The sequence below is a fragment of the Tamandua tetradactyla genome, chromosome 5 (assembly GCF_023851605.1).
Source record: "Tamandua tetradactyla isolate mTamTet1 chromosome 5, mTamTet1.pri, whole genome shotgun sequence".
Taxonomy (NCBI): domain Eukaryota; kingdom Metazoa; phylum Chordata; class Mammalia; order Pilosa; family Myrmecophagidae; genus Tamandua; species Tamandua tetradactyla.
This window is the reverse complement of record NC_135331.1, coordinates 28818580-28840985: the sequence shown is the minus strand read 5'-3', so window position 1 is coordinate 28840985 and position 22406 is coordinate 28818580. Positions and strand designations below refer to the sequence as shown.

The 22406-nt window shown below is 38.4% G+C and overlaps 1 protein-coding gene across 1 annotated transcript; it reads left to right on the top strand.

Annotated features, from left to right (window-relative positions):
• Positions 1-7165: 7165 nt before the first annotated feature.
• Positions 7166-8053, top strand: LOC143683014 (olfactory receptor 13A1-like). Its single transcript, XM_077159343.1, has one exon. It carries the CDS (start codon positions 7166-7168, stop codon positions 8051-8053), a length of 888 nt encoding a protein of 295 aa, XP_077015458.1.
• The last annotated feature ends 14353 nt before the right edge of the window (positions 8054-22406 follow it).

Here is a 22406-nt window from a genome sequence, read left to right as displayed (position 1 = left end):
CTAGACTCTCCCATGGCCTCTCACAGGAGCTGTAGCCTCGACCACTTACTGTCTTCTCCAGAGGAACACCTTAGAGCTCACTCTGTCTTCCAAGCAGGACAAGGAGTGCAGCAGCATCCTGAATGCATGGAAGGAGCCCCCATGGTTTTGGGTGGTCCCATGTCCCCTCTGCCAGGGTGTGGGGTGGGGAGGGACATGATTGATTCCCTGTGCATGTCAGCTATTGGCTCTGGAAGAAAGAGGCAAAAATAATTCCGTGGATCCAACTTCTGGAGAGGTATACCAGTAGTCTTTGCTAAGGCCAGTGTGCAGGCATCTGATGATTACTGATTTATTGCTTTTTAATGTTGTATGGGTTTTTTCATACGTATTTTCTTGAGAAACTGTAGTTTACAGAGAAATTACCCAAAAAGAACGGAGCATTTACATGCACCCCCCCATCAATCATGTAGTTCCCCCTCTTATAGCACCCCATGTTAGTGTGAAACACTTGTTGCAATTGATAAATAATATACCTAGATCGATACAATGCAGAGTTAATCTTAATGCAAACTATGGGCTTTAGGACATATGCAAACACAAATTCCAACACACCCCAACTTCCCCAGATACCCAAATCCACCAATTTATTTTACCATTATTAATCTGCTACTCTATCCATAATCTATACATTTATCTATCACTCTACCTTTGTATCTTCTGAAGATTGCAGAGCAGGTTGCACACATCATACTCCTTGAATACATGTACACTCCTTATGAGCAAGTATATTTGCATAGTTAGTCACCCTAAGTGCAGTTATCAAATTCACAACATTTAATGTTGAAGTAAAGCTTTGCAGGCTATCTTCCAATTTTTCCTTATTACCCAATAATGTCCCTCTGAGCCTCCTTGCCTCCATTCTTAGATCTCTTCCAGTACAATGTAATGCAATGATTGCATTTTCATTATCTCTTTAATTTCTCTGCCCTGCATTTTCCAAAATTTTGCAGATGCATACACAACTTGAATCTTCCCATCTCAACCCCTTCAAAGCAGTGGAATTCATCACACTGACCGTATTGTGGTACCTTCACCACCATCTTTACTATAACTTTCCCTTCACCCCAAACAGAAACCCTACATTATGCATTAACTCTGCATGGCCCCTATGACCCACCCTGGTAGCCTGCACTCTGCTTTCAGGCTTAGGATGGATTCTCTGACATTTTCCTTATTGCTATCATATAACTTAAATTTAACCTCCTAAATACAACAATCTTGATTGAGTCAATAACAGCATAACATCTTCACAGCGTACATACATAAAGTATGTTCTATATCCTCCACCTTTATGTAGTTCTTGTTTCAAATTAAATATTAATCATTATGAGTCCAAAACTATTGATTTATCACCCCATTTTATGCATTTGTCTTTAGATCTGTTAGGAAGAAAAAAGTAGAGTTACAAATCAACACACAGTGGTACTGGCATTTACCCATACCTATGTCATTATCTTTAACCAGATATTTCTTTCTTCATGTGGCGTCAGTCAATGTTTTATTGTCCTTTTGCTTTCAACCTGCAGAATTTCCTTTGGCAATTCTAGTAAGGCCACTAAAATGATAACTAATTCTCTCAGATTTTTTTCATCAGAAGATAACTTAACTCCTCTCTCAATTTTTTACATGGGCAGGATCTCCAGAATGGCAGGCAAGAACTCTGCCACTGAATTACTGTTGCCTGGCCCCTTCTTCACTTTTGAAAGACAGTTTTGACACATACAGAATTAGGCATGGACAATTTTTTTGTATTTTCCTGATAAATAATGTTGTTGAAAACTTTTGATGCACCTATTAGACATACAAAAACTGTGGTTTGTGTCCATGCTATTTTGTCATTCATCCATTTTGAATTGGGTAGTTTTTCTTCATACTTTTCAGTTCTTGAGGTGTTTTACATAGTCGAATATGAGTTCTTGGTCACCTATAAATATTGTAAATAATTCCTTCCAGGCTGAGGCTTCCCTACTCATTTTTAATTGTGTCTAGTGATTAGGACAAGTTCTTAATATTTATGAAAACTGGCTTATAAGTGAATCTTTTCTTATAGCTCTTTTGTGCCCTATTCAAGAAATTTTGTCTAAGAAAGATTGCCCACCAGGTGGCACAGATATTCTCCTATGTTTGCTTTCAGAAACTTTATAATTTTGCCTTTTCTCATCAGGCTATAATGGGTCAGTTATCAAAATTTATCAAGAGTGAGATAGCAGTCAAAGAGTGTCTTTGTCCATATGCCTGTTCAGTTCCTCCTACAAAATTTGTTGAAAGACATTTCTTGCCTTTGAATATCACAAAAATCACTGGACTAAGTGTATGGGGCTATTTTTGACAATTATTCTGTTTCATTGATTTACTTGCCTAAATTTAAACAAAAATGAAATTGTTGTGATTATTGTAGCATTCATCATGGTACTCCTGAAACCAGGCACTGTAAATCCTCCAGATGTGTTCTCTTCAAAACTATTTTTTCTATTTTAGGTCCTTTGTGATTCTATATCAGTTTTAGAATAGGTTTAGCAATTTCTCTTTTTAAAAATCTCTGCTAACATTAGGATTGAGATTGTGTTAAATCTACAGATAAATTAGGAGGTTGTTGGCATATAATAATTTTCAGTCTTTCAATTCATGAATGTGGTGCATCTCTTGTTAAATTTCTCTTGGCAATTTCACAGAGATTTTTAATTAGAGGTTAGTGTTTAAGTTATCTTTTGTAGGCATAACAATGATTTTTGCTTATATGTTCATCTCATAAAGAAAGTTGGAAAGGAATTCCCTCCCATTGTTTCCTGAGTTTGTGCAGTAGTAATAATATCTCTTCATTAGATGTTAGCTAAAAATCCCAACTGTATCCATCCAAGTGAAGATTATTTTTAGAAGGAATCAATGTTTTAGGCCAAGAGAAATGATTTAAGGTTTTCCTGTTTTGGGGATGGGTTTGTAAGTTGGTTTTTTAAATAATTTATGCATTTCCACTGTTTGCAAATGTATTGCCTTAAACATTATCATAATATTCCCTTATTATCATTTTAAGGTCAATATGTAGATATATTCTTTCTGTCATTCTTGCTAATGGTAATTACTGATTTCCCTCCCTTTTGTTCTACATTAGTGCTTACAGGCTATTTTCAAAGTGTCAATCTTTCATATCACCACCATTTAAATATGCTTACACTCTGCTGTATGATTTCATTTCACTAATTTCTGGTGTTACCTTTACTATTTCATTAGTGTTACTTATTCTGTATTCAACTGGATTGGCTCATTACTTCTTAAATTAGAAACTTAGGGTATTGACTTTAAGCATTACCACTCTCCTCATCTATAATTAATTGCAATATAAATGAAATCTAAAATATCTCACAAAGCACTGCTTGTCTGCTTCCTAAGAAGTATGACATGATACTATTTTTTAAGTTCTTTATTACATAATATAACATATATACAAAGCAAAGAAATAAAAAAGCAGTAGTTTTCAAAGCACTCTTCAACAAGTAGTTACAGGACAGATCCCAGAGTTTCTCATGGAGTACCATACCATCCTCTCAGATTTTATTTTCAGCTGCTCCAGAATACAGGAAGTTAGAAGTTATAAATACTTTTTATCATCACAATTGACTTTTGTCTCTTTTGTGAAAAATGACACATATACAAAAGAGCAATACATTTCAAAGCCCAGCACCACAATTAGTTGTAGAACATATTTCAAAGTTTGACATCGGTTACAATTCCACAGTTTTAGGTTTTACTTCTAGCCGCTCTAAGATACTGGACAATGAAAGAGATATCAATTTACTAATTTAACATGTTCATTTTTTAAATCCTATCTTCCCTGTAAAACTCTACTATCACCTTCGATCTTTCTATCCCTCTCTTTAGGGGTGTTTGGACTATGGCCATTCTAACTTTTTCATGTTGGAAGGGTCTGTCAACACTATGGGGTAGGGAGATGGAACTATCTGATGTTCTGGAGAGACTGGGCTGATTAGGTTTCAGGACTCATCTGGCCCAAGAGTCCATCTGGAGGTTGTAGGTTTCTGGAAAGTTACACTAGTGCATGGAACCCTGTGGAACCTTATATACTGCCCTAGGTATTCTTTAGGATTGGCTAGAAGGGTCTTGGTTGGGGTTTGGTGGGTTATGATAGGTAACAATGTCTAACTGAAGCTTGCATAAGAGCAACCTCCAGAGTGCCTCTTGACTCTCTGTTCAAATAGATTGGAACTCTGTCTGCCACTGAACCTTTATTAGTTACACTTCTTTTGGTCAGGAGGGAATTGTTGATCCCATGCTGCCAGCTCTGGATTCATCCCTGGGAGTCCTCTCCCATGTCACCAGGGAAACTTTCACCCCTGGATATCATGTCCCAACTAAGGGGTAAGGCAATGATTTCGCTTGCAGAGTTGGGCTTAGAAAGAGTGAGGCCACAACTGAGCAACAAAAGATGTCCTACAGAAGTACTTTTAGGCACGTCTATAAGTAGGATAAGCTTCTCTGCTACCTACACAAGCTTCACAAGAGTAAACTGCAAGCTCAAGGGCATGGTCTATTGATCTGGGTGTCCCTAACGTTTGATACAGTATCAGGGGATTCCCTGATGGTAAAGTTTAATAGTTCCACATTTTTCCCCATCCTGCAAGAGACTTTGCCAATACTTTTTTGATTATCTGCTTAGTATACTTTAGGATGTATCCAGGCATTACATTAAGCTCTACTGGATTAAAGGGCCTGATTCCTTATTGTGGGCTCCCTGTGTTTCAGTTGTTTGAATGAACTATACAGACAGGTTGAGTTAGATTATGTGCTACAGAAAAATTCAGTTCCAGACCAAATAAACCTTTCTTCCTTTAGTCTCAAAGAGTATGTGTGGTTCTAAAATATAGACACTGTCTTCCTTACCCCTCTGTTCTGAATTATTTTAACCTCAACCTGATCAGCTTCATTCTCATCTCTAGATATCAGGTTTTATATATATCAGTCTCTTGAATTCCAGAAATAATAATTACCACTCCAGACTAAATGTGTCTGCTATAAAAGCATACAATCTAGGCCCCTGTTTTCTTATAAGCATTTTCTAAAAGAAACCTTGCAATTTTTGTACTTTTCTTTCTGGCTTATTTGCCTCACCAAATATCTCACATATTCATTCACATCATTGCATACACTATGACTTCATTCCTTTTTGTAGCATACAGCATTCATTCATGAGTACTTCAAATATTCTAAATATTTTTCCATTTTTCTTGCTATTCCTTGGATGTACGTTTTATTAAGATGTTTTTCATTAAATTTCCATATAGTTGGCATTTTTATAGTTACACTGTTGCCATTGATTTTTAGTTTATTGTTGTCAGCAAATATTCAGACAACATTTTTTAAATTTCAATATTTAAAAATGTATTGCATGAATCCATTTTATGGAGTGGCATACATCTAGATGGATAACATTCCATGTGAAAAACAGACACAATGGCCAATTCCCAAATTTCTGCATTTCTTAGTTTTCTTTGGCTAAGGTTCTTGCTGTGAATTAATTTCCATGAGTCACATTGCAGTATTTCCAAGAGGATGTAAGATGAAGCATTTTCCTACTCCTGTTACAGCAAGGAAGAAGAAATGTGAATTGTTTCTCTGTGTTTATTTATTTGGAACCCAGATGGCCCATTCAGGGATAAGAATTAAAGAGCATGGGTAGTTCAGTGGTTAGAATGCCCATCTTCCATGAGGAAGACCCAGGTTTGATTCCCAGACCATGCACCAAAAATATAGAGAGAGAGAAAAAACTAATAGTGAAGGTGTGAGTACAGGTGTCATCACCAAGAAACCCTGCAAGAGGCACCAGGGCCCTCTTCAGAAGGATCTTTCACATCAAACAGGAGGATTCCACTTAGATGAAGACTCAGGGTGACCTTGGTCACTTAAGAAGGGGGAACACCAGTATTGGGGCTTCCATTAGAATATTCACTCTGGCTTAAGTGGAGAACATATGAGGTGGATGAGGAAACAACGAAGTGGACATTCACAAGATGCTAAAAAATCTAACACAAGTAAATAAATGAGAATGAGATATGGAGACATTTTGAAAGATGTTCAGGAAACTTTACCTGCAGGCCTTGGAAGCTGATTGGATGAGAGTTAAGCAAGATGTAAAATATTAACATTTTTTCATTGAACAAACATCTCTTCAGTGCCTACCATGGGCAGGAGCTAAAGACATGGCATTGAGCCAGAGAGGTGAAGCTCTACTTCCAAGAAGCTACGCCTGAGACTTAGATTTCTCAGGGCCCAAGTGGATGAGATACTTGCATCCAGGGAACAAACATAAGAAGGACAAATTAGGGGCAATGTCAGTAAGTAGAAGTTTCAAGGGCATGTAGTTCATCAAGTCAGTGAACACACAGTAGTATTTTGGATTCACAGGTCTGGCGTTTGGGAGGGGGACCATAGGGAGTGATATCTGAAAATGTTAGAGTGTGGGCCAAACCGGCCACCACAGTGGGTGGATGGACCAAGAGACCAGAGAGTTAAGAAAATGCCCGAAGAGCAGCTGTGAGGAATCACGCACAAAGAAGGAGAGGCAAGAAGAGCCAAGCCCCAAATCAGATGTAAAGGACAGCTTTTGAGGAAGGGGCTTGGGATTCAGCATTATTTCAGATGATATAGAGAGACTCAGAGATGACCCACTAAAGAGAGTTGTTGGTGTGAGAGACGGAGGCAAAAGCAGGGTCCCCATGGCCATGCCAGCAAATGGCAGCACAAGGATGGGACAGAGAGAGAGGAGGGACAGACAGTCCTCTGCAAGTCATGTTCTCCTTGGCCTCACTGAAGAGGAAGGTTAGGGTGAGGGCTAGTGAGACCAGAACACAAGTCTAGATGGCAAAGATTTCAAGGGGAAAATGAAATGAAAAGTCAATGAAGGATATGTGGTTTTCAGAAGAGCATTGGGTTTGATGAAATAAGTGGGTATTCGACAATTAAACATCCTGACTCCTTCCCTTTCCAAGAGCAGGGTGGGTTACAAAATAGATGCAGAAGGAAAGATGAGCCTGAAACACACTGCCACCTCTGCAGAGTATCTGGAAGAAGGGGCAGAACTGATGACCATGTGGTGTAGTACCCAGGAGTCATGTCTGGCCAGGTAGGGAAGTCCAACCAGACATTGGTGACAGAGTTCGTGCTGCAGGGGTTCTTAGAGCACCCACAACTGTGGCTGCCCCTGCTCAGCTACTTTTTCTTCCTCTACACCTTGGCCCTTGTGGGAAATACTCTGATCATCACCATCATCACCTGCAGCTCTTGTCTCCACAGCCCCATGTACTTTTTCCTGTTCAACCTGGCCACCATGGACATCAGCTGCACTTCTTCTGTAATTCCCAAGGCACTAGCAAGCTTGAGCTGGAAGGAAAATATCATCTCATTCCATAGGTGCAAGGCCCAGCTCTTCTTCCTTGCCTGGTCTGGATCTTCTGAGCTGCTTCTTCTCACAGTCATGGCCTATGACCGTTATGTGGCCATCTGCCGGCCACTGCATTATGGAAACTTGATGAGCCTGCAACTCTGCTTGGCACTGGCTGTGGCAGTCTCAGTCACCGGTGCACTGAATGCCTCAGTCCACACTTGTCTGATGGCACAACTGTCCTTCTGCGGTCCTAATGTAATCACTCACTTCTTCTGTGAGATCCCTCCACTGTTGCTTCTCTCCTGCAGTCCCACCTATATAAACAGTATCATGACCTTCTTGGCTGATACCTTCCTTGGTGCACCAACTTGTTGCTCACCCTCGTGTCGTAAGGCTTCATCATTGCCAGCATCCTACACGTCCGCTCAGCCGAGGGCAAAGCAGAGGGCCTTCTTTACCTATTCCTCCCACCTCATCGTGGTCTCTGTCTACTACTCAGTTGTGGCCTGCGCCTACATCAGCCTGGCCTCCAGCTACAGCCCTGAGAGGAACAAACTGGTTGGAGTGCTTTGCACAGCTGTGAGCCCCACCCTAAACCCACTCATCTATCACTGAGAAACAAGGTGGTCAAGACATCCCTAGGGAAACTCCTCCCCTGTCATAAACATTAAATGTCATTCTTCTATCCTGTTCTGCCCCATAGCCATTTTCTGAAAACCATGCTTATAGATAATATAGCGATAAACTACTTATCACTGTTTTAGTGAAATCATCCTCAGCTTTGGCTGCTGATCAAATTTTTGTTGCTTTGCAGGGAACCGTTGGTTTGTTGAAACAAAATGGTTGTATTGAACTGGCATGGTAGCTCATGATGAGCACATAATAAATTTCAAGACACAGAAGTAGACTTCATTCCTAAGAGGCTCTCCTTATAATTGCTCAGAGAGCCGTGACATCTAAAGCTGATCCCTAGGCTTCTCCTGTTCCCATCTTCCTTAGATGGCAGCACATCTTTCTCACACACCAGGCCCTAAAGGAAAGGGTTAATCAGTTTTATCAGTATCAGATGTCTTTGGCCCAATACATTGCCCCTTCCCCTCAAAATCTTTAACTCACATTTCATAAAATAGGGGTTGCAGCTCATTATGTGTGAAATTTCACTGTAGCGGTGGTCTGAGTCATATGGGAAGGGCTTTGGGTTAGCTGGTTATGTGGTGGGATGGGGGAGTAAGTCTGTGCTCCAGGTTTGGGGGTTTCCATTGATGACTGCTAGAGTAAGGGTTTTGCACTGTGTATTCATTTCTAAAGTTGCAGCAATTACCAAAAGTGGTGATTTAAAATTTATTCTCTCATTGTTCTGGAAGTTAGAATTCCAAACCCAAGATATTGGCAGGGTCGCACTCCCTCTGAAAGTACTGGGAGAGTATTCTATCTCACCCCTTCCTGCTATTGGTGGTTCCTGATGGTCCTTGGCTTGTGGCAGCATCACTCCAAACCCTGGCTCCACCATCATGTGGCCACCTTCTCTGTGTCTCTCCTCTGTGTCCATGTCTCAGTCTCCACCTCTTTTCTCTTATAAGGAAGCCAGTTATTGATTGAGATGAGATTCATAGGTTAATTAGCAAAGAACCTAATATAAATAAAGACACATGAACAGGTTCCCAATACTTCTCTGGGGATTTTATCCAACAACCTAGTCTGCCATCTTGCCCAGCAAAAGTTATGTCTGTACCCCCATTGAAAATACATTCACTTCATTCCAATATACCATGACATCTCAATCCATGACAACATCTAAATGAATTTAGAGAGTTGTAAGAAAGGGTTCATGAAAGTGAATTCTGACTGTTGTATTTAGTGCTGACCAAAATTTAATAAATCTTTTCATCATATATTTCAAAAAATAAAGCTTTTGTCTCAAGCTGGGTATTCAAACAAAACTAAAGTTTAATTTTTCACACTGTTAAAATAATGTGGATTGTTAGTCTGTTCTTAATGTAAAGTCTTTTTAAAAAGTTTTTATTTAAATCATCTAAGTAATTTATCTAAAAAACAAAGATTTTGCATCAGACTAATATCCTTGTTAATATCCTTGGCTTTCTCACCCTTTATTTCACAAAACATGACTTCTCACTGTTCAGGGGAAAACTGTTAAAAATAATTGGTTCTCTCACCTTCTATAAGTAAGGTGCTAAATAGTTTAATCTATTAAATACAAAGTGTTTGGGAAGTATTACGTTCATTAAAAAGATTTTCTATCCTGTTGATGGCTAAATTTATATAGGTAAAATAATTTTATTCATCTATTTAGGAATTCTATAAAATTCCTAAAAATCTAACAATATTTCCACTATCCATGTTATATCCTATTGCTAATTTGTGCGATGTCCAGCAATTGTATAGTGCTGTTATTCATACTTTTAATTATTCTTTAAAAGCTATAGATCATAGAAACAGTCAAATTATCAGTTGCTCTAATATTTCTCTAAAAGTATATGTGGTCAGCTATAAGTCAGAGCTTCATCTTTAACAAGAAAAAACTTTAAAAGAAAAGCAAGACAAAAAATACATATGTATTATGTTTTATTTAATATTTAACATAACTCTGGTAAAACTGAAACAAAACAAAGACTCTGCTCTGGTTTATTAATATAAAACAACTGTCTAGTGTTTTTATTTCTGACAGTAGCTTCATTTTAAAATACTTATAAAAAATAAAGCTCACACTGTAAGCTTGAACTGTTATCTTTTAATCCTAAAATGCTTTACTCTTTGTACAGCTTAATAGTTCCCTGGAATTTTAAGTGTCTGTGTAACACCTGAAACTCAAATTTAATTCTCCATCTCTAAAAGTCAGCATGGGCCCATACAGTAATTTAAAAAAAAATGAAAATAAACACATTGTGATTTAAAATGTGATGAAATTGGTCTGGTTAGACCTAGGGTAAGTCAATATACAAGAAAAAGAATACTACTGTCTGTATTTCAAAGCTTTAACATTTGTGTTAGATAAAAAAAAAATTCATTTTGTCCAAAATTTGTTTTCTTTAACACACTGTCTAATTTAATCTGTATAGTCAGCTAATTTAAACAACCTAATTCAGCTTTATTCGATACAAAACCTGAAATGAGAAATAAAATCTTAATATTTCAACTAAATCAATTTTATACCATAAGGCATTGTGAGTATTTTGAGCAGAAAATGGAAGAATGGTTATAAAGTTCCTTCAGAGACTGGGAAAAATAGTAGTTTTAAACTGCCTGAGCTGGGGAATTTCTGATATTTTCTTAAGCAAAAGGGGCTCTCAATTTGATAGCCAAGGCCTCAATCATGAGGCTTGACCCAATAAAACTTAGCTCTGTAATAGCAAACTGAATCTACTTAGGATTAGTGCCTCAGAGTTATCTCCAAAAAATCTCTGCTGTTGCTCAAATACGGTCTCTCTCTAGGGCAAACTCTGACATTACCCCATGTGGAACATAATTTCCAGGGGTGTAACCCTGACCCTGGAATTATGGAACACAATTGATCCTGGCATCATGAGATATAACTGTCACTGGCAGAATGGGACATAAAGTCCAAAGATGAACCTGGCTCCTGGCATCATGGATTAGTTGACCAGAAGTGGGGAAAAGAAATAGAGTTCCAATGGCTAAGAGATGTCAAATTGAGTCAAGAGGCCATTCTTGAAGTTATTCTTACACAAATTTCAGCCAGATATTGCAAACTGCCATAACATGGCAAACCCCAACCAACAGTTTTCCTAGAAACCCTGAAAAATATCCTATGCTCAATAACATTTCATTTATTAAGTTTGCTTTTCAGAGACTTAAAATCTCCAGATTGTTCCAATGTCAGAAATGCTCTGAAACCAAGAGATACCAGACTCTCCAGCAATGACGACCAGTTTCATCATTATCATCCCTTTGCCCCTTGATACAATGCTTTGTAGCAGTTAAAGAGTCATCATCCAGAGATCCCTCAAGATTGAAAGATAATTATCAAATGAAAAGGAGGAATTGTAACTAAGAAATTAGGACTTAAGGGATCATTTAAATGATGGAATCATATTCCTTTTTTGCTTCCTAGGATAATGGAGTAGACAGAGAGGAATATCTGAAATCCCTAAAATGTAATTCAGCTTCTCTCATTTCTACAATGATTGACAAAGCCCAAATACTCATTCTTTCTCCACAAATTGCATCACAAACTTCCTTCTGTCTTACAACAATACAACCTTTTCAATTAAGTACCCCACATCCTTTTCTGCTCATCTGCAATATCCACTATCCCCGAAGCCCTCTGAGGAATCGAACTCATTGTTAAATATCTCCTATGAGTGGGACTCTTAAAACCAAATGATTCTTCAAGCAACCCCTCTCATAATTATACTACTCCTCACTTTTGGGCCCTGCCTCTTAAAATTCTTAACCAGCTTTATTCACAGAACTGTCAAAGCAATGACATATCAAGCTCTTGGTAACATACTGCTCCTCCAGCAAAAAAAAAAAAAACAGTACCAGACTCTGCTCTGTGATGATATATAAGAATACCTCTACATTCCACCAGCAGCAGCAGCCAGAAGCACATATAGAAGACTGAACTTTGAGCTTCAGTATCCCCATAAAATTAAAAGGAAAGGTCTGGAATGTTAGGTTAACCCCCACCAAGAACATTCCAAGAATCTACCCTCACCCAATAACTTCCAAGAGGCTCCTTGCAAAACCAAACCTGCCCCCACTCATGTGGCAGCCCCATGATGGTCCTTGTATCTGCCCTCTGGCAGCTGCATTCTTGCAATAGCTTCCCTTATCCAACATCACCCACTCTGGTAGTTACAACCCTGGCAAGCTCAAGCTTATGATAACTCCCTCCTTACCCTGTCAATTCCTAGTGCCCAAGCTAGGCAATGAAAGTCCACCACCTCCCTTTCCCTACCCACACCAACCATCAGATATAAACTGTGCCTCTTCTGCTCATGGCTCTTGCCATCTTAGGCTTCAGCCCACATATGCATAGCCTCACAATAAAGCTCCTTCAATCGAGTTTTAATCTCTTTTCCTCCTTCCCAGTTGAGAAAACTATCACAGATGACTCTTTCTTGATTGCATAAAGACAAAGGTTTCCTTCTGCTTCAGCACTCTTACCAAGAATGTCTCCCCAAGGCGAATGCGATGTGCAGGGTTTTCCCTGTCTTTCTGGGCCGGTATCTTCTCTTTACCTTTGCTTATTACATGTTGTGGAGTTTCACTATGTACAAAAGTTTTGTTGTCCTCTCTGGTTCCTAGATGATATACTTCCCATTCCTGGCTGCTTGAAGCCAACAAGGTTTTGTCCCACATTATCTGCCACTTTAGATTCTTACATGCCTTTCATTGTCTCAACATAATTTTGGCTGCAAGGCAAATTCTGGGAAGAAAGGCATGCAGGAGAGGACTTTCTGAAGTCAGTTTATCTCAACTAATACAGTTCTAGGAACCAATAAGGGGGCACATGAATACCTCCAACGTGCCCTGCAAGGTGATCAGGAGCATGCCAAGAGCTTCTTCCATGGCTCCACAAAGCTTGATTTCTTGCGTTGTCTAGCAAATGTATGCTTTCAGGTAATTATCCTCCATAATCTGAGGAAATACAGTCTCTAAGTCCCCTCCAAAATGGTCTTTACCCAAGGTATTGAAACAATGGTCAACCTCAGGATCAGTCCTCCAGGGATCTGAAGTTGTTAATTAAAACCCATATGAGTAAAAAAAAAAACAAAGATATGACATATAAATCCAAAAGGCAAATGGTAGAGTAAAGTATTGCCTTTACAGTAATAACACTAAATGTTAATGGATTAAACTCCCAAATCAAAAGACACAGAGTGGCAGAATGGATTAAAAAAAAGGAACCAACTATATGCTGTCTACAGAAGACTCATTTTAGACCCAAGGACAAAAATAGGTTGAGATTGAAAGGTTGAAAAAAGATATTCCATGCAAACAGCAATCAGAAAAGAGCAGAAGTAGCTAAACTAACATTCAAAACTTAGGCTTACAACGTGAAGCATTAAAAGATACAAAGATGGACACTGTGCATTAATGAAAACATAACAATAATAAATATTTATGCATCTAGCCAGAGTGCTCCAAAATATATGAGGCAAACACTGACAACACTGACGGGAGAAATAGTCACCTGCACCATAACAGTTGTAGACTTCAATTTCCCACTCTCATCTATGGATAGAACATCTAGACAGGAGATCAATAAAGAAACATAGAATTTGAATAAACAGTAAATGAATTAGACTTAACAGACATTTACAGAACATTACACCCTGCAAGAGCAGGATATACATTTTCTCAGTGCTCATGGATCATTCTCAAGAATAGACCACATGCTGGGTCAGAAAGCAAGCCTCAATAAATTAAAAAGGATTGAAATAATACAAAACACTTTCTCATATCGTAATGGAACAAAGCTGGAAATCAATAATAGGCAGAAGGCAAAAAAATTCACAAATATAAGGAGGCTAAACAACACACACTTAAACAACCAGTGGGTCAAGGAAGAAATGACAAGAGAAATCAGTAAATATCTGGAGGCAAATGAAAATGAAAACACAACAATTAAAAATTCATGGGATGCAACCAAGGCAGTTTTAAGAGGGAAATTCATTGCCTTAAATGACTATATTACAAAAGAAAAAGAGCAAAAATTGAAGAATTAACTGTTCACTTGGAAAACCTAGACAAAGAACATCAAACCCCCAAGCATACAAAAGGAAAGAAATAATGAAGATGGCAGCAGAAATAAATGAAATTGAGACCCTGAATACAATCAAGAAAGTCAACAAAACCATAGTCTGTTCTTTGAGAAAATCCATAAAATCAATGGACCCTTAGCTAGGTTGACAAAAAGAAAAAGAGAGAGCGTGCAAGTAAAATCAGAAAAGGAAGAGGAGACATAAACACTGAACTCACAGAAATAAATGAGGTAATAAGAGGATACTATGAACAACTCTATGCAAATGAACTACACAATGTAGATGAAATGGACAACTTCCTAGAAAGTCATGAACAACCAACATTGAATCAAGAAGAAATAGATGACCTCAACCAACTAATTACACATAAAGGTATTGAATCAGTCATCAGAAACTCCCAAAAGAGAATAGTCCAGGACCTGATGGCTTCACATGTGAATCCTACCAAGCATTCAAGAAAGAATGAGTACTAATCATGCTCAAATTCTTCAGAAAAACTGAAGAGGAAGGAAAGCTACCTGACCCATTCTATGAAGCCAACATCAACCTCATACCAAAGCCAGATGGTCTACAAAAAATTATAGACCATCTCTCTAATGAACATAGATGCAAAAATCCTCAGCAAAATACTTGCAAATTGAATCCAGCAGCACAATAAAAGAATTATACATTATGACCAATTGGGAATTATTCCAGGTATGCAAGGATGCTCAACATAAGAAAATAAATTAATATAATACATCATATCAACAAATCAAAGCAGAAAAACTACATGGCCATCTTGATTGGTGTAGAAAAGGCATTTGACAAAATTCAACATCCTTTCTTGATGAAAACATTTCAAAGGATAGGACTAGAAGGGAACTTCTTCAACATGATAAAGGAAATATATTTTTTTAAAAACCTGCAACTAACATCATCCTCAATGAGGAAAGAATGAAAGCTTTTCCCCCCTAAGAAGAGGAACAAGACAAGGATGTCCACTGTCAGCCTTGTTATTCAACATTGTGCTGGAAGTTCTAGCCAGAGTAATTAGGCAAGAAAAAGAAATAAAATGCATCTTAATTGGAAAGGAAGAAGGAAACTCTCATTGTTTGTGGGTGATATGATAGCATATGTTGAAAATTCCAAAAAATCTACAGCAAAACTACTAGAGCTAATAAATGTAAACATCAAAGTGGTGGGATGCAAGATCAACATCCAAAAATCAGTAGTGTTTCTATACACTAGTAATTAATAACCTGAAACAATTCCATTTACAATAGCAGCCAAAGGAATCAAATATTTAGGAATAAATTTAACAAAGGATACAAAAGACCTATGCAGAGAAAACTACAAGAAATTGCTAAAATAAATCATGGAAGACCTAAATAAATAGAAGAGCGTACCATGTTCATGGATTGGAAGACTAAATAGAGTTAAAATGTTAATTCTACCCAAACTGGTTTATAGATTCAATGCAATACCAATAAGAACTCAAAAATTCTTGCTTTGAATTAATAGAAAAACCAATAACCAAATTTATTTGGAAGGACTGGTTGCATTGAATAGCTGAAAATATCTTGAGGAAGAAAAATGAAGTGGGAGGGCTTACACAACCTGACTTTAAGGCATATTATGAAGCTACAGTGGTCAAAAGGGAATGGTACTGGCATAAAGGCAGATATACTGAACAATGGCATCAAATAGAGTGTTCAGATAAAAGCCTTCTCATATGTGGACAATTAATCTCCAGCCTACTCACCTGGGACATGGCTGCCTCTTCAGTAAATGGTGCTTTGAAAACTGGATATCCATATGGAAAAGAATGAAAGAGGATTCATATCTCACACCTTATACAAAAATTAACTCAAAATGGATCAAAGACTTAAACATTAGAGCTAAGACCATAAAACTTTTAGAAGAAAATGTAGGGAAATATCTTATGAAACTTTTAATAGGAGATAGTTTCCTAGATCTAACACCCAAAGCACAAGGATTAAAGAAAGAAATAACTAACTGGGAACTCCTCAAAATTAAACACTTTTGTGCATCAAAGAACTTTTTCAAGAAAAATGAAAAGGCAGCCTAGGCAATGGGTGACAATATTTGGAAACCACATATCAGTTAAGGATTTAATATCCAAAATACATGAAGAGATTCTTTAATTCAACAACAAAAAGACAAAAAACCCAATTTTAAAATGGGCAAAAGAAATTAATAGACACTTCTCAGAAGAGGAAATACAAATGGCTAAAAGGCAGATGAAAAGATGCTCAATTTCACTGGCTATTAGGAAAATGCAAATCAAAGCCACAATGAGACATCATCGCACACCCGCTAGATTGACCATTATCAAAAAAACAGAAAATGACAAGGGCTGGAGAGGATGTGGAGAAAGAGGCACACTTATCCACTGTTGGTGGGGATGCAAAATGGTACAACTGCTATGGAAAGAAGTTTGATGGTTCCTCAGGAAGCTAAGTATAGAATTTTCATATGATCCAGCAACCTCATTGCTAGGTATCTATTCAGAAGACATGAGGGCAAGGACATAAATGGACATTTGCACACCAATGTTTATAGCAGCATCATTTACAATTGCCAAGAGATGGAAACAGCACAAATGTCCATCAATGGAAGAGTGACTAAAGAATCTGCGGTATAAACATACAATAGAATATTAAGCAGCTGTAAGGCAAAATAAAGTCATGAAGCATGTACCAACATGTGTGGACCTTGAGGACCTTATGCTGAGTGAAATTAGCCCAAAACAAGAGGACAAATATTGTATGGTCTCAGCCACATGAACTAACATTAATGAGTGAACTTGGAGAAATTCAGTTAAGAACACAGGTTATCAGGACATAGAAATAGGGTAGAGATTGGGTAACCAGTGTTGAAGTGTGGTAGTTAGATTCAGCTGTCAACTTGGCCAGGTGAAGGAACCTAGTTCTGTTGCTGTGGACATGAGCCGGTGGTATGTGAACCTCATCTGTTGCTCATTACATCTGCAGATGGTTAGGAGGCGTGCCTGCTGCAACGAATAACGTTTGACTTAATTGGCTGGTGCTTAAATGAGAGAGCACACTGTAGCACAGCCCAAGCAGCTCAGCATACCTCATCTCAGCACTAGGAGCTCAGCCCAGGCCCTTGGAGATGCAGAAAGAAATTATCCCAGGGAAGATTGCTCAAACCCACAGGTCTGCAGAAAAGGCCAGTAGAGACCATCCTAAGCCTTCCCACATAAGAAGGAACATAGTGGAAAGTTATCTGCCTTTCCTCTGAAGAACTAACAAAATAAATCCCCTTCTATTAAAAGCCAATCCACCTCTGGTGTGTTGCATTCTGGCAGCTAGCAAACTAGAACATGAAGGAACACAGATGTGCAACAGGATGGATTGCAAAAATTCAGAAAATGGATAGCACAATATAACCTGATTGTAGCACAGTGATATAAGAATTATGAATGAAGCTGAATATGAGTATGAGAGAGGGAGAAGGGCTGAGGGACACATATGAAACCAGAAGGAAAGATAGAGGATAAACTGAGATGGTATAATTTAGGAATGCCTAGAGTGTACAAAGAAGTTGATTAAAAGTACAAATAAAAAATTGTTTTGACATGAAGTAAAGCAAAGGAATGTCAATATAGCAGGGTGTTGAAAATAGATGGTATACGGAAAAAATACAGTGAATATAAGCTGGGGTCTGCAGTCAACTGTAATGTAATATGCTTCCACTAAATGTAACAAAGGCATTATGCCAAAACTAAATGTCAACAGGTAGGCAGACTAGAAAAAGGCTGTATTAGCTAGGATTCTCTAGAGAAAGAGAATCAGCAGGAAAAATCCGTACATATAAATTTATAAAAGTGTCTCACATGACCATGGGAACATAGAGTCTGTAAGGCAGGTAACAAGCTGTTAACTCCAATAAAGTTCTTCAACAAACTCTCAGGAAAGGCTGGCTGGACAACAGTAGGAATAGAAGAGTTCAAAATCTGATGGGCAGACTGTCAAGCTAACGGCTCTGAAAAGGGTCTGGATGAACTCCACAGGAGGGGCTCGCCAATTGAAGCAGGAAGAGAAACTATCTCTTCTGAATCCTCCTTAAAAGGCTTTCAGTGATTAGATTAAGGGTCACTCATTGCAGAAGACACTCCCCTTGGCTGATTACAAATGCAACCTAAACATGATTTAAGTCTATGAAATGTCCTCATAGCAGCAGACAGGCCAGCACTTACCCAACCAAGTGGGAACCACCACCTGGCCAAGTTGACACATGAACCTGACCATGACCAGGGGTATGGATTCTTTGTGGAAGAAACAAAAATGTCTTCAGATAGAGTATGGTGGCAAAGGCATGTCTATACTTAGGTTGGATTGTATGATGTATGAAGAAAGCTATTTAAAAATGAACAGAGAGAAACAAGTGCTAAAGAAATGTGGAGAAAAAGATGTACTTATTCACTGTCAGTAGGGAAATGAGAGGTGCAGCCCTGGGAGGGCAGTGTCCATTTGTTGTCTCCACACTCAGTTCCTCCAGTTATATACTGAGCAATGGGGTTTCAGGATCAACCTAAGTATAGACATGCCTTTGCCACCATACTCTATCTGAAGACATTTTTGTTTCTTCCACAAAGAATCCATACCCCTGGTCATGGTCAGGTTCATGTGTCAACTTGGCCAGGTGGTGGTGCCCACTTGGTTGGGTAAGTGCTGGTTCCAGAGGAAACTAAGGGTGGTTTGCTATATGATCCTGAAACCCCATTGCTCAGTATATAACTGGAGGAACTGAGTGTGGAGACAACAAATGGACATTGTACACTGGTGTTCCTGATGAGAGTTTCTGAGCCACAGTGAATGGAGGTAGCCTAAGGATACAATGACTGAGGAATGGAAGGGGAAACTCTGGTGAATACATACAATGGACTACTAAATGGCTCCAAGAAGGAATGAAGTTGTGAGGCATACACCTAGAAGAATGAAGCTTCAGAGCTGTGTGTTGAATGAAATGTCAGGAACAAAAAGACGGATATATTCCCCCTAAATCACCTGGCCTAATTATGGTATAGAAACTAAGTAAACTAAAGTTGAAAGCATGAGTTATCAGATTGGGTCTTATTGTAAACGGCCCTAGATTGTAAACTTTTACAGTAGTCACATATATTCAGGAAGTATAACTGTTAATTCTAAATTCTGAGATACTGAGTTGTTTGTGTATAAAATGGTCTTTCCATTTTTCCAAAAACTTTGGGTATTTGTGTGACACCTGAGACACAGAATTAGACTTCTGATGCTATTAAAAGTTGAAAATGTGATCAGACATCAAATAGAGAGATATGAATGAAGCTGATCTGGATAAGACTAAGGTATATCAGAAGACTGGGTAAAGGATGATATTATCCATATTTTAAAACTTCAGCTTCTGTGTGAGACTAAGGAGAGAGATGCTTACTTGGTGCAAAATTTATATTTTAGGAAGTGCATTTCCTGATTTAATTTGTGTGGTCAGTGTAGTTGAACTCCATTTGTACATGGAATCTTGAATAGATGAATGAACCTTAAGAATGAAGGCTGAATGAATGTTGAATGAAATGTCAAGAAAAAAAACAAATATCATACCTCAATCATACGGACTAAGTATAATATAAAAATTCGGTGAACTAAAGTTGCTAGCATGAGTTATCAGGTTGGGGCTTATTGTAAGGGGTCCTAGATTGTAGGCTTTTACAGCAGGCACATATATTCATGAGGTGTGTGCTGGTTTGAAAGGATGTATGTCCCCTAGAAAAGCCATGTTTTAGTCTAAATCTCATTTCATAAAGGCAGAAAAATCCCTATTCAGTACTGCATGTTTAAAATTGTAATCAGATCATCTCCCTGGAGATGTGATTTAATCAAGAGTGGTTGTTAAGATGGATTAGCTGATAACACATCTTCACCCATTTGGGCAGGTCTTGATAAGTTTCTGGAATCCTATAAAACAGGAAAAATTTGGGGGAATGAAAGAGATTCAGAGAGAGATAGAGAAGAATGACAGAGCCACAAGAGCCCACAAGCCAACGACCTTTGGAGATGAAGAAGGGAAACACCTCCTGGGGAGCTTCATGAAACAGGAAGCCAGGAGAGAAAGCTAGCAGATGATACCTTGCTCGCCATGTGCCCTTCCAGCCAAGAGACAAACCGTGACTGTGTTCACCATGTGTCTTCTCAGATAAGACAGAAACCCTGAACTTCATCGGCCTTCTTGAACCAAGGTATCTTTCCCTGGGTACCTTTGATTGAACATTTCTATAGACTTGCTTTAATTGGGACATTTTCTCGGCCTTAGAACTGTAAACTGCCAACTTATTAAATTCCCCCTTTTAAAAGCCATTCCATTTCTGGTATATTGCATTCTGGCAGCTAGGAAACTAAAACAAGGTGTAACTGCTGATCCTAAAATCTGAGATACTGAGCTGTTTGCATATAACATGATCTTTCCCAGAAACTTTGCGTACTTATGTGACACCAGAGACTCAGAGGTAGAGCTCTGAAGCTATGACAATCAGCAGTACCCCATACAGGAGCTGTTTTAAAAGTTGAAAAAGGGAACAGACTTCAATTAGAGATATGAATGAAACTGATCTGGATAGGAATAAGGTATACTGGAAGACAGGGTAAAGGATTATATCATCCACATTTTAAAACCTCAACTTCTGTGTGAGACTAAGGGGAGAGATACTTATTTGGTGCAAAATGGATATTATGGGTAGTGCATTTCCCAATTTAATGGTCAGGTTAGTTGAACTCCATAAGTACATGGAATCTTGAATAGGGCATGGGATTTTGTTGGTTTGTCCAGGTTAGTGTGAAACCCAAATAAGTCCCAGAGTGATTGGGCAGTGAATAAAGAAATATTTGTGGGGTCCCCTTAGTGGAATGGAGAGAGGGGGGAGGTGTTCAACTTCCCCATTTGGAGGATTTTTTATGTTCTCACAAACAATAGGGACAATCAAATCAGTAGGCCTAGCCCCTAATTTTGGGGTTTGTCCCTTTGATACTTATTCTTGCAAAGGATAGGCTAAGCCTCCTTAAAATTAGGCCAAAGTCACTCCCAGAGAACCTCTTTTGTTGCTCAGATGTACCATCTCTCTCTAAGCCAACTCAGCACGTGAACTCACTGCCTTCCCTCCTATGTGGGAATGGCTTCCAGGGGTATAATCTCCCTGGCAACATGGGACAGAAAGTCTGAAATAAGTCAAGACCCAGAATCAAGAAATTGAGAAAGACTTATTGACCAAAAAGAGAAAGAGAGAAATGAGCAAAAATAAAGTTTCGGTGGTTGAGAGATTACAAGCAGAGTCAAGATGTCATCCTGGAGGTTATTCGTATGCATTATATAGATATCCTTTTTTAGCTCTTGGTGTATAGGAGTGGCCAGATGGAAGTACCTGAAACCGTAGAGTTGTTTTCTGGTAGCCAAAATTCTTGAAGATGAGTGTTTAAAGATATAACATTTGCAATGTGATTGTGTGATTCTGATAAGCTTGTGTCCGATGCTCCTTATATATACTGTATGGACAGATGAGTTAAAAATATGGATAGAAAGAAAGAAAGAAGGAAATAGAGAAGGAAAGAGAGAAAGAGAGAAAGAAAGAGAGAAAGAGAAAGAAAGAAAGAGAGAGAGAGAGAGAGAGAGAGAGAAAGAGAGAGAGAGAGAGAGAGAGAGAGAGAGAGAGAGAGAGAGAGAGAGAGAGAGAGAAAGAAAGAAAGAAAGAAAGAAAGAAAGAAAGAAAGAAAGAAAGAAAGAAAGAAAGAAAGAAAGAAAGAAAGAAAGAAAGAGAAAGAAAGAAAGAAAATTGCAGAGAGGGACTCACTAGTGTTCAATGAGAGAGAGAAATGAGTGGTATGGTATGCATGAGTTTTTTCTTTTTTCTTTTTAGTTCTTTTTCTGGAGTTATGCAAATGTTCTAAAAAATGATCATGGTGATGAATACACACTATTTAATGATATTGTGAGCTACTGATTGTGTACCATGTATACAAAGTATGTGTGTGAACTGGGGAAACACATGATACTGTGTCAAACATAGGGACACCCAAATCAATAGGCCAAGCCCTTGATCTTGAGGCTTGTTCTTGTGAAGCATAGGTATGTAGCAGAGAAGCTTAACCTACCTATAGGTATGCCTAACAGTTACTTCTGGAGGTCCTCTTTTGTTGCTCAGATGTGGCCTCTCTCTCTCTAAGCCC

Excerpts from the sequence above, each read along its gene's own strand:
- LOC143683014 (XM_077159343.1), top strand. The coding sequence starts at position 7,166 with ATGTCTGGCCAGGTAGGGAAGTCCAACCAGACATTGGTGACAGAGTTC.